Genomic DNA, 12,506 nt, shown 5'->3' on the forward strand with positions numbered 1-12,506 from the left:
AGGCTGCAGACTCCAATGTGGATCTGACACCTGGATCCATTCCGATTCATCAGGGGAACATGGGACTGGGAATTGTGATCTCACATTTGTAACTGAGCATGGGCCTTTGTTTTTCATTGTAGGTCAATAAACTGAAGAGGGAGATGGTGCATCTCCAGCAAGAGCTGCAATTTAAGGAACATGGCTTCCAAACCTTGAAGAAGTAAGTGCATCAGTCCCAACCCTTGTAGGCTCTTCTTTTCTTCCAGTCTCCTTTTCCTTTCTTACTCCCCATCCTTTACTCTTCTCTGCTAAGGCTTCTTTTACCAGTGAGATTCTCATTTGTGATTAGAGCCAATGTGGATGATAAAATCCAAATTGGATCTAGCTTAGCTCTTTCTTAGATCTAAAGCTAGAAGAAACTTTAAATCTAGAGCAGGGTTCAGCAAGCTACAATACTTGTTTTTGTATGGCCAGTGAACTAAGAATTTTTTTCGTTTAAAAATAAGATACTATTTACATTCTCAATTCACTGGCCCGACAAAAATAGATGACCAGCTGAATGTGGCCCACAGGCCATAATTTGCCAACCCCCAATGTAGAGCTTAGATTTTTCTAAGGGGCCAGGGGACAGTTTCTTCTAGGGTAGCTTCAGTTTTTTCATTTGTTTAGTAATGACTCTATAATCAATTTATTTACTGGGAAATGATTTTATATGACAAACCTAAAACTATCCACAAAAATGAGCATTTAAACAAACATAAAAAATGAAAACATAACTGCAACACAATAGATTAAAGAGAGGATCCTGAGTTCAGATGCTGCCTCAGAGACTCATTAGCTGAATGACCCTGGGCAAGTCACTTAAATTCTTTGGGTCTCAGTTGCCTCATCTGTATAATGGGTTGGGGGTGGGGAATTTGAGCTCAGTGACCTCTAAGGTTTCTTCCAGTTCTGAATCTATAGTCCATAAACTTCAAGCTATTTCAAGTTTGTGGGGAAAATCCCAGTAGCATCCTTTAGAGTTGTAGCCATATATTTAGGTTCTTGTTTTGATCTGCTTCCCATCAGGCCTTACCATTTTGTTCAAGTCCATCTTTCTTTGTACCACTAATCAATTTTGGGGAAAAAATAATTAGCAGAAAAAGGAAATGGGAGTGGGAGTTGCCATGATGGAAAACTGGGCTGGGCTGCATTTTAGGTCAGTGGTACCACCCACACTTCAGGTACTTTACCCACAAGAAAATGAATACAATTTGTTAGTCAAACTAAGCCATCATCAAGAGGAAATTTAGACCATGCCTCGCAAAAGAGACCCCCCTCAAAAAAACAAAAAACAAGGGACTTGTAACAGGCAGGTGAGTGATGGCCACCCTGCTTCCTCTCAACTTGCCTCCTCCCCACATCACCTACACCCAACCCAGTCCTTAGGCAGGTTTCATCCTCCTCTCATTGATCAAGATTCTGCACATTGAAGATGTTTATATGATGGTACTCACAATTTTAAAAGGCAACAACCTTGGAATTCAAAGTAGATTACAAATAGTGCATACAAAACTGTCAATGTTTCAAAGAGAATTCTGAAGAGAAATGAAAACATGAGTGTCTTGGGCAGTCTCCTTAAAATGGAGGTTCTGGGAGAAACCAGCCAAAGTGTGGCCCCATAGGAACAGAGTTTACCTCCAGTGTGTGAAGTACAGGGCTGGAGTGACTTTCCAGGATGAGGGAGTTTCTGGGGCATTATAAAGAAAGCTGAAGAGGAGAATCAGGGGTACATACAGCCTGAAGAAGAATTCAGTCTTTCAATTTTGTGTAAGGTCAGCTTTGAGTTAGGCTAGTTAATTCTAATTATCTAATTCTTTAGGCTAGTTATTAGTTTGGTTTCTTTTCCTGACTAGAATCACAGAATGTTAGATTTAGTAGGTGCTTGGAAATTTGTCTAATTCAACTCTATTCCAATCCATGAATCCACTGTGCTGATATTTCATCCTATACTGGTGCTTTAGAAGTCAGTAGCTTCATCTATCATTCCCAGAAACCTAGAAGTGATTCTTAGAAATTTGAAAATTTCTTGGGAGTCTAAAAGTAAGTGTGATTTCTTTTTTCTATAAACTTTCCCCTAAGTTTCTTCCCCACTCTCCAGTTTTCCTTCTTATTTATACCTCCCCAGAGAGCATTCCTTTGAGCTCAGATAGTTTGCTTAGGATTCTGTTTTTCATTATTCTCCTATTAAAGTCCTCAAGAGCCTCAGTTATCATTATCCAAGACCAGAACAGTGTTTCTAGGTGTCAGGTATTAATTACAGACAGAAAGGTGGTCATTATTATCAACGTCACTCTTAGTTGTACGCAGTGATTTCTCCATCCCCTGAACTCCAGTATCGTTATTGTGAGTACAACTCCCTTGACACTTAGCCATATGTATTGTTAGCTATCTCTTTATATCCATTCATTCATTCACTTACCAAATATTTATTCAATGCTAATGTTGTGCAAGAGACTGCCTTAGGTATTGTATGTACCTGTCTTATCTCAACTGTATTTCACATTGTATCTAGTACAGTGCCTGGCACAAAGTGGGTACTTAATGAATTTGGCTAGTTAATTGATTGATAATTGTGTATTAGCTATAAATGTCCTTTTCTTAAACCACTTTGAAGAACTGGAGACTCCTGGTTTTAGAAAAATTTCAGGTTGATTCCACATCTTCATTCCATATTTGCTTCCAAAACTGCTTTTTTTTTCTTTCTCTCTGGTACTACTTCCTTTTCCCTTGTATCCCTAACAAAAAAAAAGCCTCCAGAATCACTTGAAGAATGGGTCATGAACACATGCTTGAGGTGGTCACCAGGGAGCTCTTTATCACTAACAGAGGTCATAACTATCTTAACCAACTTAGCTGTTTCCATTTAGATTTTGATAGCCATGGACCATACATAGCTCATGGTGTCTGACATTGACGATCCTCTATTTACTGCTTGGTATAAGGTGCCATTAGTTGAAACTGGAGTGTCCCAATTTTGTCATCATCATCAGTCTCAAGAGGCAGTATAGTGTAGTGCACAGGAAGCTGGTCTCAAAGTTAGGATGCACCAGTAGCTTAAGGCCACTACCCTGGGTTCACTTCCCATCTCCCACATATACAATCTCTGTGACCCTGGGAAAGTCACTTAAATTCTCAGGGCCCTAGGCAACTACCTAAGACTGTAAGTCATGTAACAATAGCAAGTTTGCCTCAGTATTGGGGGCTTCCTTACCAGGAGCTCTACACAGTGACTGAACCACAGGTATGGACCACCCCACTCTAAAAATAATAATAATAATTGGTTACATTTATACAGCCCATTAAAGTCTGGGGATTACCTCCTCTGAACTTCATAACAATCCTGGAAGGAAGGTGCAGTTATTATCTCCGTTTTACAGAGGAGGAAACTGAGACTCAAGGAGATGCAGTGACTTACCCAGGGTCACACACATAGTAAATATCTGAGACAGAACTGGAGTCTCAGACTTCCTGACTCCAAGTCCAACACTCTCTCCTATACCATGTTGCCTCTCTAAATATATGTCATCTTGCCTTGTTTCCTCATTATCCCCTGAGGGTATGTCTTGTTCACCTACCTAGACTGGAAGCTTCTTAAAGGTAGAGTTAGGATGACAGATGTAGAGCCAAAAGCAACTTCAGAGGCCATCTAGCTCAACCCCCCATCTTACAGATGAGAAAACCTGAAACTTTAGGAGGCTGACTGTCTTGCCCAAGGTCACATAGGTGATAATCAGCAGAAGAGAGTTTTAACTCAGATCCTTTGAACCTAAAACCAATGTTGAATCCATCCTACCCTACTCTGCCTTCCTAGGACCAGTAGTGCCACACCATACTTACTACCTGATTGATGTTTCTGAACCTCAAATTTTCCACTCTTCAGTCAATGAAGTAGCTCCTGTGTAAATAGTTTGAGGATTACTCATTCACAACTCAGTGTTCCCCTCCCCCAACCCATCCTTCCGTGAGCTTCTGGTCAAGATAAAAGGTTCCCTATTCTCCTCCCGGCTACCCAAAAACCTGTTTTACCACTCTGCTCTACTGTAGCAGCCCTGAAAAAAAGTCTAGTTTTTTCAAAAGCTGACACCCAAGCTCCAAAGAAGGTTCTGTCTCTTCCCCCTCAGGCACAGAGATAAGCCTTGATTAGCAGCTCTGACCAGCACCTACCAGTACGACAGCCAGAAGTTAGACTTCATGGATGGGTGGGCAGGAATATGAATGATGAATGATGAACCAGGAGTCTTCACTTCTATAGCACTATTATCATCTGGCATCTTAAGACAATAAGAGTGACAGTTCCAGCCAATACAACAAGCTGATTATTGTGCACTTACCATGTGTAAGACTGTATTAGGCTCTGGGGAGATAGAGGTAAAATGAAAACCAGCTCCTGCCTTCTATCATCTTGCATTCTACTGTGGATACAACATTTACCAGGATAAGGAAATCCAGTATAATTCAAGAAGGAAAAGAGTAGGTGTAGTAGTTACTTAGGGCTTGGTGTGCAGTCCCTAGGTTATCTAGGCCCCTCTACTTCTCCTCAAGCAGAGAAGGGAGGGAGAATGCAAATCCACTCATTCTGTTCTTTTGTCAACTGTTCCAGCTTAAATATTTCTTCTATAAGTCTTGTCAGGGTTGAAAGATGGACCTGGAAGGAAATGGAAACTAATGATTAAAAATATGTTTGGGGGACTATCTGGAAACTTCCATGAATCAAACTCTCCCTGTCCCCTGTGACTAGGAACAGTTCAAACTTTATCAGTTTGGGGGGAAAGGGTGGCACATTTCCCTATCACTTTTCCCTTTTCTTATTGCTAACCAGGTAAGAGCTGTCTGGAGTGGGGAAAAGGAATTATTTATTGCCAGGAGCCTTGTCCTGTTTGTCTGTTTTTCTCCTTGACCCTTTATGTTTCCTTGGACCTCTGAAGGTTCATGAGAAAGGACAGCTGTGCCACTTGGAAATCCTTTAAAAAAAAAAAAAAACCACCACCACTTTCCTTAAAAAAAAAAAAAGATTCATTCACCGACACTTATAATGGTGATCCTTTGTTCTTTTTCTCCCCCTTGCATTCCCAGAGTGTTCCCTTTCGGAGTCTGTTCTTTGGAGCCAAATTCCACAGACTGGGTTGCTAAGGCCTCAGAGGGAAGTCAGGTAGAGGCTGCTTAAGGAGCAGGCAGCATAGAAGACAAGCTTCTTTTGTCCCATCCCGACTGGGGATTCAAAGCTATTCAAGCTGCCTTGGCAGAAGGTTGCTGGGCACAGTCCCCACCCTAAAGCCTCCAGCCCCCTGGACGTGCTCTGTCGGCTGGTGTCTCCCCCTCTGCCATTGGACGCCTGGTTCCAATCAGACAGGGTGTCCCCTTCTGCAAGCGCACTTACCCTGGGGGAGCCTGGCTTCCGCTGAGCATCTTAGACAGGATTCCGATGGGAAAGGCCCTGATTAGACTAATTTTTCTGATTAAACCGGAGAGCGAGAGGAGACATTGTGGCAGGCCTGCCAGGACCCAAGTGCTTGGAGGGAATAGACATTCTATTTTTAGTGGGGACTGATCAATGGAAGCTTTGTTTTCCTGGGGCTGGGTTCTCCCTGTGGAGCCTGAAATAACTGAAGGGGGCTGTGTTTAGACTGAACTCCCTCTTTCTCGGTCTTCCGTTCAAAGGCTTACAGACGATGAAACCGTGTTGAAAATCATGTTCCTTCAAGTGATTCCCTTCTCAGGTTATTTTTAGACAAGGACAGCTTGGCCAGCACATGGAATCAGAAAAGAGTGTGTTAGCATTTTATCGTCCAGAAATAATGGGCTTGTGGTGTTCACTCTGAATATGTGGCTTCCTTTGACTTTAAGGAGTGAAGACCTCAGGGCCAGCTCCGGCCAAAGTTGTGAAGTGAAGTAAAAATTGTTGTTTCTGCCTTTGTGTCCTCCTTCTATATCGCCCTCTCCCTGGCTGACTTCACCGTACCTGGTTCTACCCTCCAGGGCACTAATCATTGGGACTCTCACACTTTCCTAGATCCTGTCTCCCACAAGAACACAGATCATAGGCCAAACAATCAAAAGATTTACAGTTAACAAAGGTTGTAGGGGTCATTTAGTCTAGTTCCTTCATTTTACAGATAAGAAAACCGAGGCCACGCAGATAGTCAGTGGAAAAGCCATGATTTTAGTGAAGATTCTCTGTCCCTAAACCTCATGTTTTTGCTTTGTTTTTCCTACTGTACCACATTGTCCTTATCCTGTACCCCAGTCACTTGGATCCTGGCCAAGCAATCTGACAAACTAATTGGGACAAGTGTTAATGGGTGTCTTGGTTTGTTATGTATTGACCCCCTAATGCCCAAGTAACCTATTAGAAGCAGCAAGGTAGGTGGCCCATGGATAGAGAGAGCTGGGCCTGAAGTCAGGAAAACTCATCTTCCTGAGTTCCAACTGGGCTTCAGACACTTACTAGCTGTGTGAGCCTGGGCAAGTCATTTAACCTTTGTCTACCTCATCTGTACTTTATTCCCTGTTTTACAGATGAGTATACTCATGTGCAAAATAGGGATAATATTAGCACCTATTTCCCCCTGTTGTGGGATAAAATGAGATGACATCTGAAAAGCATTTTGCAGACCTTAAAGCCATATATAAATGCTAGCTATTGTTACTTTAATATGTATTTCAGTGCTGGTCCTAGGAGATTTAACATGTAATCTGAGATACATAGCCTACCTAGGATTTTTAGGCACTGTCCCCTCCAAAAAAAATGATTCAGTTACTTAGCTAACACCTGAACTATTGGACCAATGGGGTCTAAACACCTTCTTGACTCTACCTATACCACTTGTGTGACTATCTGTTGCCAGGTGACATGGTAGAAGACTTGAATCAATTAGTAATTGTAATTGGAGTTGAATGCAGTTAATTATATAACTAAATTCAAGCAGCTTGAACACATATGGCTTTCTAATTTTGTAGCCCAGTATTGAAAAAAACTTTGATACCCGTGTCTAAATCCAAAGGCGTCACCATTGGCAAACAAGTAGGGAAGTTACAGTTAGGGCTATAGATCACTTTGATAGTCATCAAAATCCACCAGGAAGGTGGCTGCCTAGCCTACCTATGGCTAAGCTTGCTCAGAGCCCCCTTAAGTCATAATCACATCTTTATTGCTTTGTTTTAACTGTCTCCTAGAATTGACATGAAAATGTCTGATGCTCAGGGTGGCTACAAACTGGATGAAGCACAGGCTGTTTTGAGAGAAATGAAAGCCATCAAAAAGGCCATCACCTGCGGGGAGAAGGAAAAGCAGGACCTCATTAAGGTATTGAGGGAGTTGGGGAGAGGGAACAATAGACAAGGAACCTTGTCCTACTTTCTTGAGGAATGAACAGTTGGAGCCAGGCTGGTACTTAAGACCAGCTATTTGGGACTGCCTGATCACAGCAGAATGCAAATAGTTAAAAATACTAACATATCCTCTGTCATGAAAAAAATGTCTCAAGCATTTGGTTCTGTGCAAAATAGTCCCTTCTCTTGGAGGGAAACCCTCAGTCTAAGACAGCCTTACTTATCGAGCAAAAAAGTGTACAGATACAAAAGCTATTGAGTAAAAACAACCGTAATAATAGTGCACATTAATATGGACCTCTGTGTTTATAAAAATCTCACATAGAATGTAAACTTCTTGATGACAAGGGCTATTTCATCTATAGCTTTAGCTCTCTAGTGCCTAGCATGGTGCTTGGAACATAGTAGGTACTTAATAAACCATTATGGAATTCAATTCAGTCAAGGAAACCAGCATTTTTTTCTTTACTTTTTAAATTTTGAACTTGATCAACATTCGCCTTTCCATATACAGGAAACAGAAAAAGAGGATTATGTCTGAAACTATGAGTCACTATTACGTACCACTTAGCTTTTTAAAGTGCATATTAAGTTTACTATGATTATAAATATTATAAAGACACTGCTTGTCTTTGTTCCCTTCCAGACTTCCCTTCTGCTCTCTACTTTGTATTTTTAATATTTTGGGGGACATTCTTTTCATTATTTTCTTATCTTTTTGTATCCCTATTACTACCCTTCTATTCTCCTCTATGTTTCCTCCCCTCCCCCGCTGTCAAAATGAAAGCCTTCCCTTGTGACAAATAAGTATGGTTACTCAAAAGACAATCACACATTCGTAGTATCTGAAAATGCTTGTCTCCCTATTCACCTGTGGAAGTCCCAGCACCTCTCTGCCAAAAGGTGAGAACCATGCTTTATAAGAAGTCTTCTGGGTCATGATTGGGCGTTGTGTTTGATCAGAGTTCTTAAGTCCTTCTAAGCATTTTACTTTATTAAAGTAATAAAATATTTTCCTGATTCTGCTTCTTTCATTCCACATCAATTCATGTTCACTCTGTATCAGTTCATAATAAGTCTTCTTGGGTTTCTTTGAGTCTGCCTCTTTGTTCATTTCTTATCATTTGAGCATCTTTTAAGGGCCCACTATGCTCTAGGTGCTAAGGATATAAAGATAGAAATGAAACTAATCCTTGCCCTCAAGAAGCGTTCATTCTTTTGGGGAAAGCAATATGTATACATAAGTACATGAAAATATTTGAATGTAAACATATATATAGTATATACAAGGTAATATAACAGGGTATGCATGTATACATCAGGTATATGTAACTATATCATATATACAAAGTAAATATAATGCAAGGTAAATACAAGTGTGAAGGGATGTACTAGCAACTGGGGAAATTAAGAAAGGCCTCTTGTAGGAATTTTCATCTGTGATGACCTTTGACAAAAGCAAGGGTTTCTAACAGTCAGAAGTGAAGAGAAAGTACATTCCTGTCATGGAGGACATGACAACTTGTACACTGCCAATGGAGCTAGGAGAAAGATTGCTGTGTGTGAGAAAACGCAAAAAAGAGCAGTTTAGTTGGACTGACTGGAATCTTTTTTGTTTACCTGGAAAGAAAAAGGAGTAGTTACTAATTCTGATTTTTATCTGGCTAGAGCCTAGCTATGCTGAAGGATGGCTTCCTCATGGACAGAGGGTCCCACTCGGATCTGTGGACCAGCAACACTTCCTTAGAAAGCTCCGGCTTCTCCCTGCCCAAGCAGTATATGGATGTGAGCTCCCAGACTGAAGTCTCTGGAAATGTGAGTAGGATATACAAAATTGTGTTTTCCTCTGTCTTCTGGGGCCAGAAACTCACAGTAAGAAGATCAGGCTGTGGGATTCTATGGTAATCGCCTTAAGCCACGTTTGACAAGAAGCCCCCACAATGCGTCAGCCCACGGGAGAGATTTTGCTAGAGAGAAGGAGCACAAGTGATTTGGTGTTCTGGTTTTCTCTCCGGTGTGAGTAGTTGTTTACGCTGAGTGAGCGGCTATTTAAACTGCTAGTCCGTTAAGGGCAAGGCTAGGGACAATTCTCCCTAAGAGTTTATGGTCCTGGCTATTTGAATTGGTGATTTAAAAAATAAAAATAAAATAAAAGCCCTTATCATTTACCCTGGGTATTGGAATATTGCCTAGTTCTACTGCTTTACCTCTCTCAACATTTTAGGGATAGTTTTGATGAAGGTTCTTTATTTGGTGGATCTTCATTTTGGTTCATCATGTTTAGTACAGTTCATTGGAATTGTATTGAAATTGAGTTCTGCTTTCTCTTTCACCTGATGGAAGATGAAATGTGTTGAGGTAGAAAGAATAGCGCATTTGGAGTCAGAGAGCTTGACCAACTCTGCTAACTGTGTGACCTTGGAGAAGTCATTAATTTCTGCGAACCTTACTTCCACATGTGTGAAGTGAGGGATAGAGCTAGGAGATCTCTTAAGATCCCTCCCTGCCCTAAATCTCATGATGCAGTGTGTGCTCTCCACTCCTATTAGTACCAAAGTAAAGCAATTCCACTTTCACACAGTTGCATTCTAATGAGCCTAAAGCTAAACACTAGTTCCAGTGATGAATAGGGAGAAGTGAGTTGTTAAGCTGGATAAAGTTGAGTTCAAATGTCTTCTTATAGATCTAAAATTTTGTGATTTGGAAATCCCTGTTTCTTTCCAAAAGGAGTAGCCTTTCTAGAATAAAGTTGACCAGTGGAGATCAGAAACTCTCAGATTTTTTTTGTTGCTTAGCCAGAGAAGCCTGACTTTAGCCAGTTTTCCCCCTCCCTGCTGCCCAGTCCCTGTGGTTAAACTATATTCCTATCTGATTTCTGTAGCTACGTTCACACTTATGAAGAGAAGTCATGTCCGTACGTGACCTGGTGAGCTGTGTAGCTTCTTGCCACACTTTACAATTAGCACCGCGGAATGGGGCTGCTTCTCCTGCCACCACCCGCATTTCCCTGAGTCTGGCCCTGAGCTGTGTGCCGGAGGTGTAGCTGAAAGATGCCTCTTGCCCCCTTCCAGTTTCCCATCCTCGTTCCCATCCTTGCTCCCCTAGTGTTTCACTACTGACTCAAATTTTCTTTTGATTCTTCTCCCCAGAATGGCTTTCGTGTTTCTTGGCTGTCCCTGCTTCCTTCTCACCAACTATCCCCCACGCTTCTGCAGCTAGGATTTGGGGGAATATTTGACGTCCAGAGCTGGTTTTCCAGGCAGTGGGCAGGGAGGGGAAATTGTATGTCTCTTTTGTAGTATACGTTTCTGTCTTGAGTCTGTGGCTAAACCCCATGATCTGGGGCAGGCAACTGTTGTGCTTTCAATCTTTCGGGATCCCTGAGGTCAGGCTGTGAATTTAAGGGAGTCATTCGCTGTTCCCCAGTCAGACTGTCCAGTCTCACACGGGATCTCCAAGCTGAAATCTGCACAGGCAACAGTAACCATATAACGTATCGACTTTATACTTTCCTCTCAGTTCAGTACAAGTGGCAACAATCAGTTGGCTGAGAAGGTCAGATTACGCCTTCGATACGAAGAAGCTAAGAGAAGGTAATTGGTGGCTTGGGGGTGTCTGATATTATAATGTCTATGGTAATGGCTGTTCTGCTTACAGCGTAAAGAGATATGTTTGAAGAGAGATCCATTAACCGTTACAGCCAGGGTTTTAGGGCTAGGAATGAGTTGTAGAAAACTCGTAACCCTGGTGTCTATCCCGTAGCAGAGTATGCTTTTAAAAGGCACAGCTTTGTGACTGAAGGAATTTCATATATTTAGTGTACCCTCACAACTAGTCCCGTTGTCACTGATAACATACAACCTAGACATGCATGCCTTGGAAGCCTGCTGAGTTCTTCACCAATATGGCCTGCATTCACATTTGGAATCAGGCTCAATTAGATAAGGTTGCTGGGTTGTTGTAGTAATTTTTTTCCCTCATGAATGAGGGGGTTTGTAATATCCTAACAAAACCTTAAATGCACAAATTAGAATGGGCTGAATGGGAGTGCTGGCATGCTGCTCTTACAGGAAGCAGCCACCTTATCTTCCTGGGAATAAGCATCTCATGCCTGCTCCTTTCTGTCCTCTATCCCTAGTTCCCTGCTTCAAACAATTCAAATCAGGTATTTGCCCAGAGCTCAGACTTCCTCCTGTCCTGAGGATCTTGTTTAGAATAGTGACTCAGAGTACAATCCAGATCATCTCTGCCTCCTGGCTTCCCTGGCTTCCTTCGAATGCTAGCTAAAAACCTCACCTTCTGCAGGAAACCTTGCCCAATCTCACTTAATTCTTCTAGTATCTGTTTTGTTGATTATTTCCTGTTTATCCTTTATATAGCTTGTTTGTATGTATTTGCTTTTTATCTCTCCTATTGGATTGTGAGCTCCTCTAGGGCAAGAATTGTCTTTTGCCTTTTTTTTTGGTATCTCCAGTGCTTAGCATGGTACCTGGCAAATAGTAGGTACTTAATAAGCGTTTATTGTCTGACTGACTAATCCACTGGCCATCCCTGTTCATGAGAAATGCTTCCATGTTTCTGGAATTCCATCTGTATGGTTAGTTCTGGGGATGGAGGCTTAAAGGATTGAAATCATGGCTTGAGCACTGAGTCCTTCTCACAATATCTCTCCTTAAATCAAGGCTACGGATTGTTTTGCTCTCTCCATTTACCCTGATACCATTTTAATCAAAAAAAGGCAAGAAAATCTACATAAGTAAAGAGAGGGAATGGGGAGCCATTTAGAATGGTTTGTCTTGATGCCTTGGAGAAACATAGAGAATCCCAATCTGAAATCTAATCCACATAAATGATGCCAGGAGGAACCAAGTCACTACCAACACCCACAATCCTCTTAGGAAATGCATGTCTTTAAGGGCAAACAGAGGAATTCAACGAATCATGCCTCCCCTTTCTTTCCTTCTTATGATGCTTTTCCTTCATTGGGGTACAAAGCTGAGCTTCATCAGACTGCCAGAACACAAACCAGCTTCCCTAAAAATAACCAGGATGAATTTCTAACAATTGTGGAATTTACATTAATTAACAGTAAGCATCCCTGCTATGGTGAACTCATGAAAGAACATGAACAAGAATAAATGAGCCCAGGGGGA

General features: G+C 41.6%; 1 protein-coding gene across 1 annotated transcript in view; it reads left to right on the forward strand.

Annotated features, from left to right (window-relative positions):
* Positions 1 to 12,506, forward strand: part of WWC1 (WW and C2 domain containing 1) — a 140,621-nt gene that overhangs the window by 87,206 nt on the left and 40,909 nt on the right. Inside the window, exons 5-8 of the mRNA XM_072630917.1 lie at positions 123 to 202; positions 7,198 to 7,327; positions 9,022 to 9,168; positions 10,873 to 10,946. Coding sequence (XP_072487018.1) covers positions 123 to 202; positions 7,198 to 7,327; positions 9,022 to 9,168; positions 10,873 to 10,946 — 431 coding nt within the window. The remainder of the gene's footprint in view (positions 1 to 122; positions 203 to 7,197; positions 7,328 to 9,021; positions 9,169 to 10,872; positions 10,947 to 12,506) is intronic.

The sequence above is a fragment of the Notamacropus eugenii genome, chromosome 1, assembly GCF_028372415.1.
Source record: "Notamacropus eugenii isolate mMacEug1 chromosome 1, mMacEug1.pri_v2, whole genome shotgun sequence".
Taxonomy (NCBI): Eukaryota; Metazoa; Chordata; class Mammalia; order Diprotodontia; family Macropodidae; genus Notamacropus; species Notamacropus eugenii.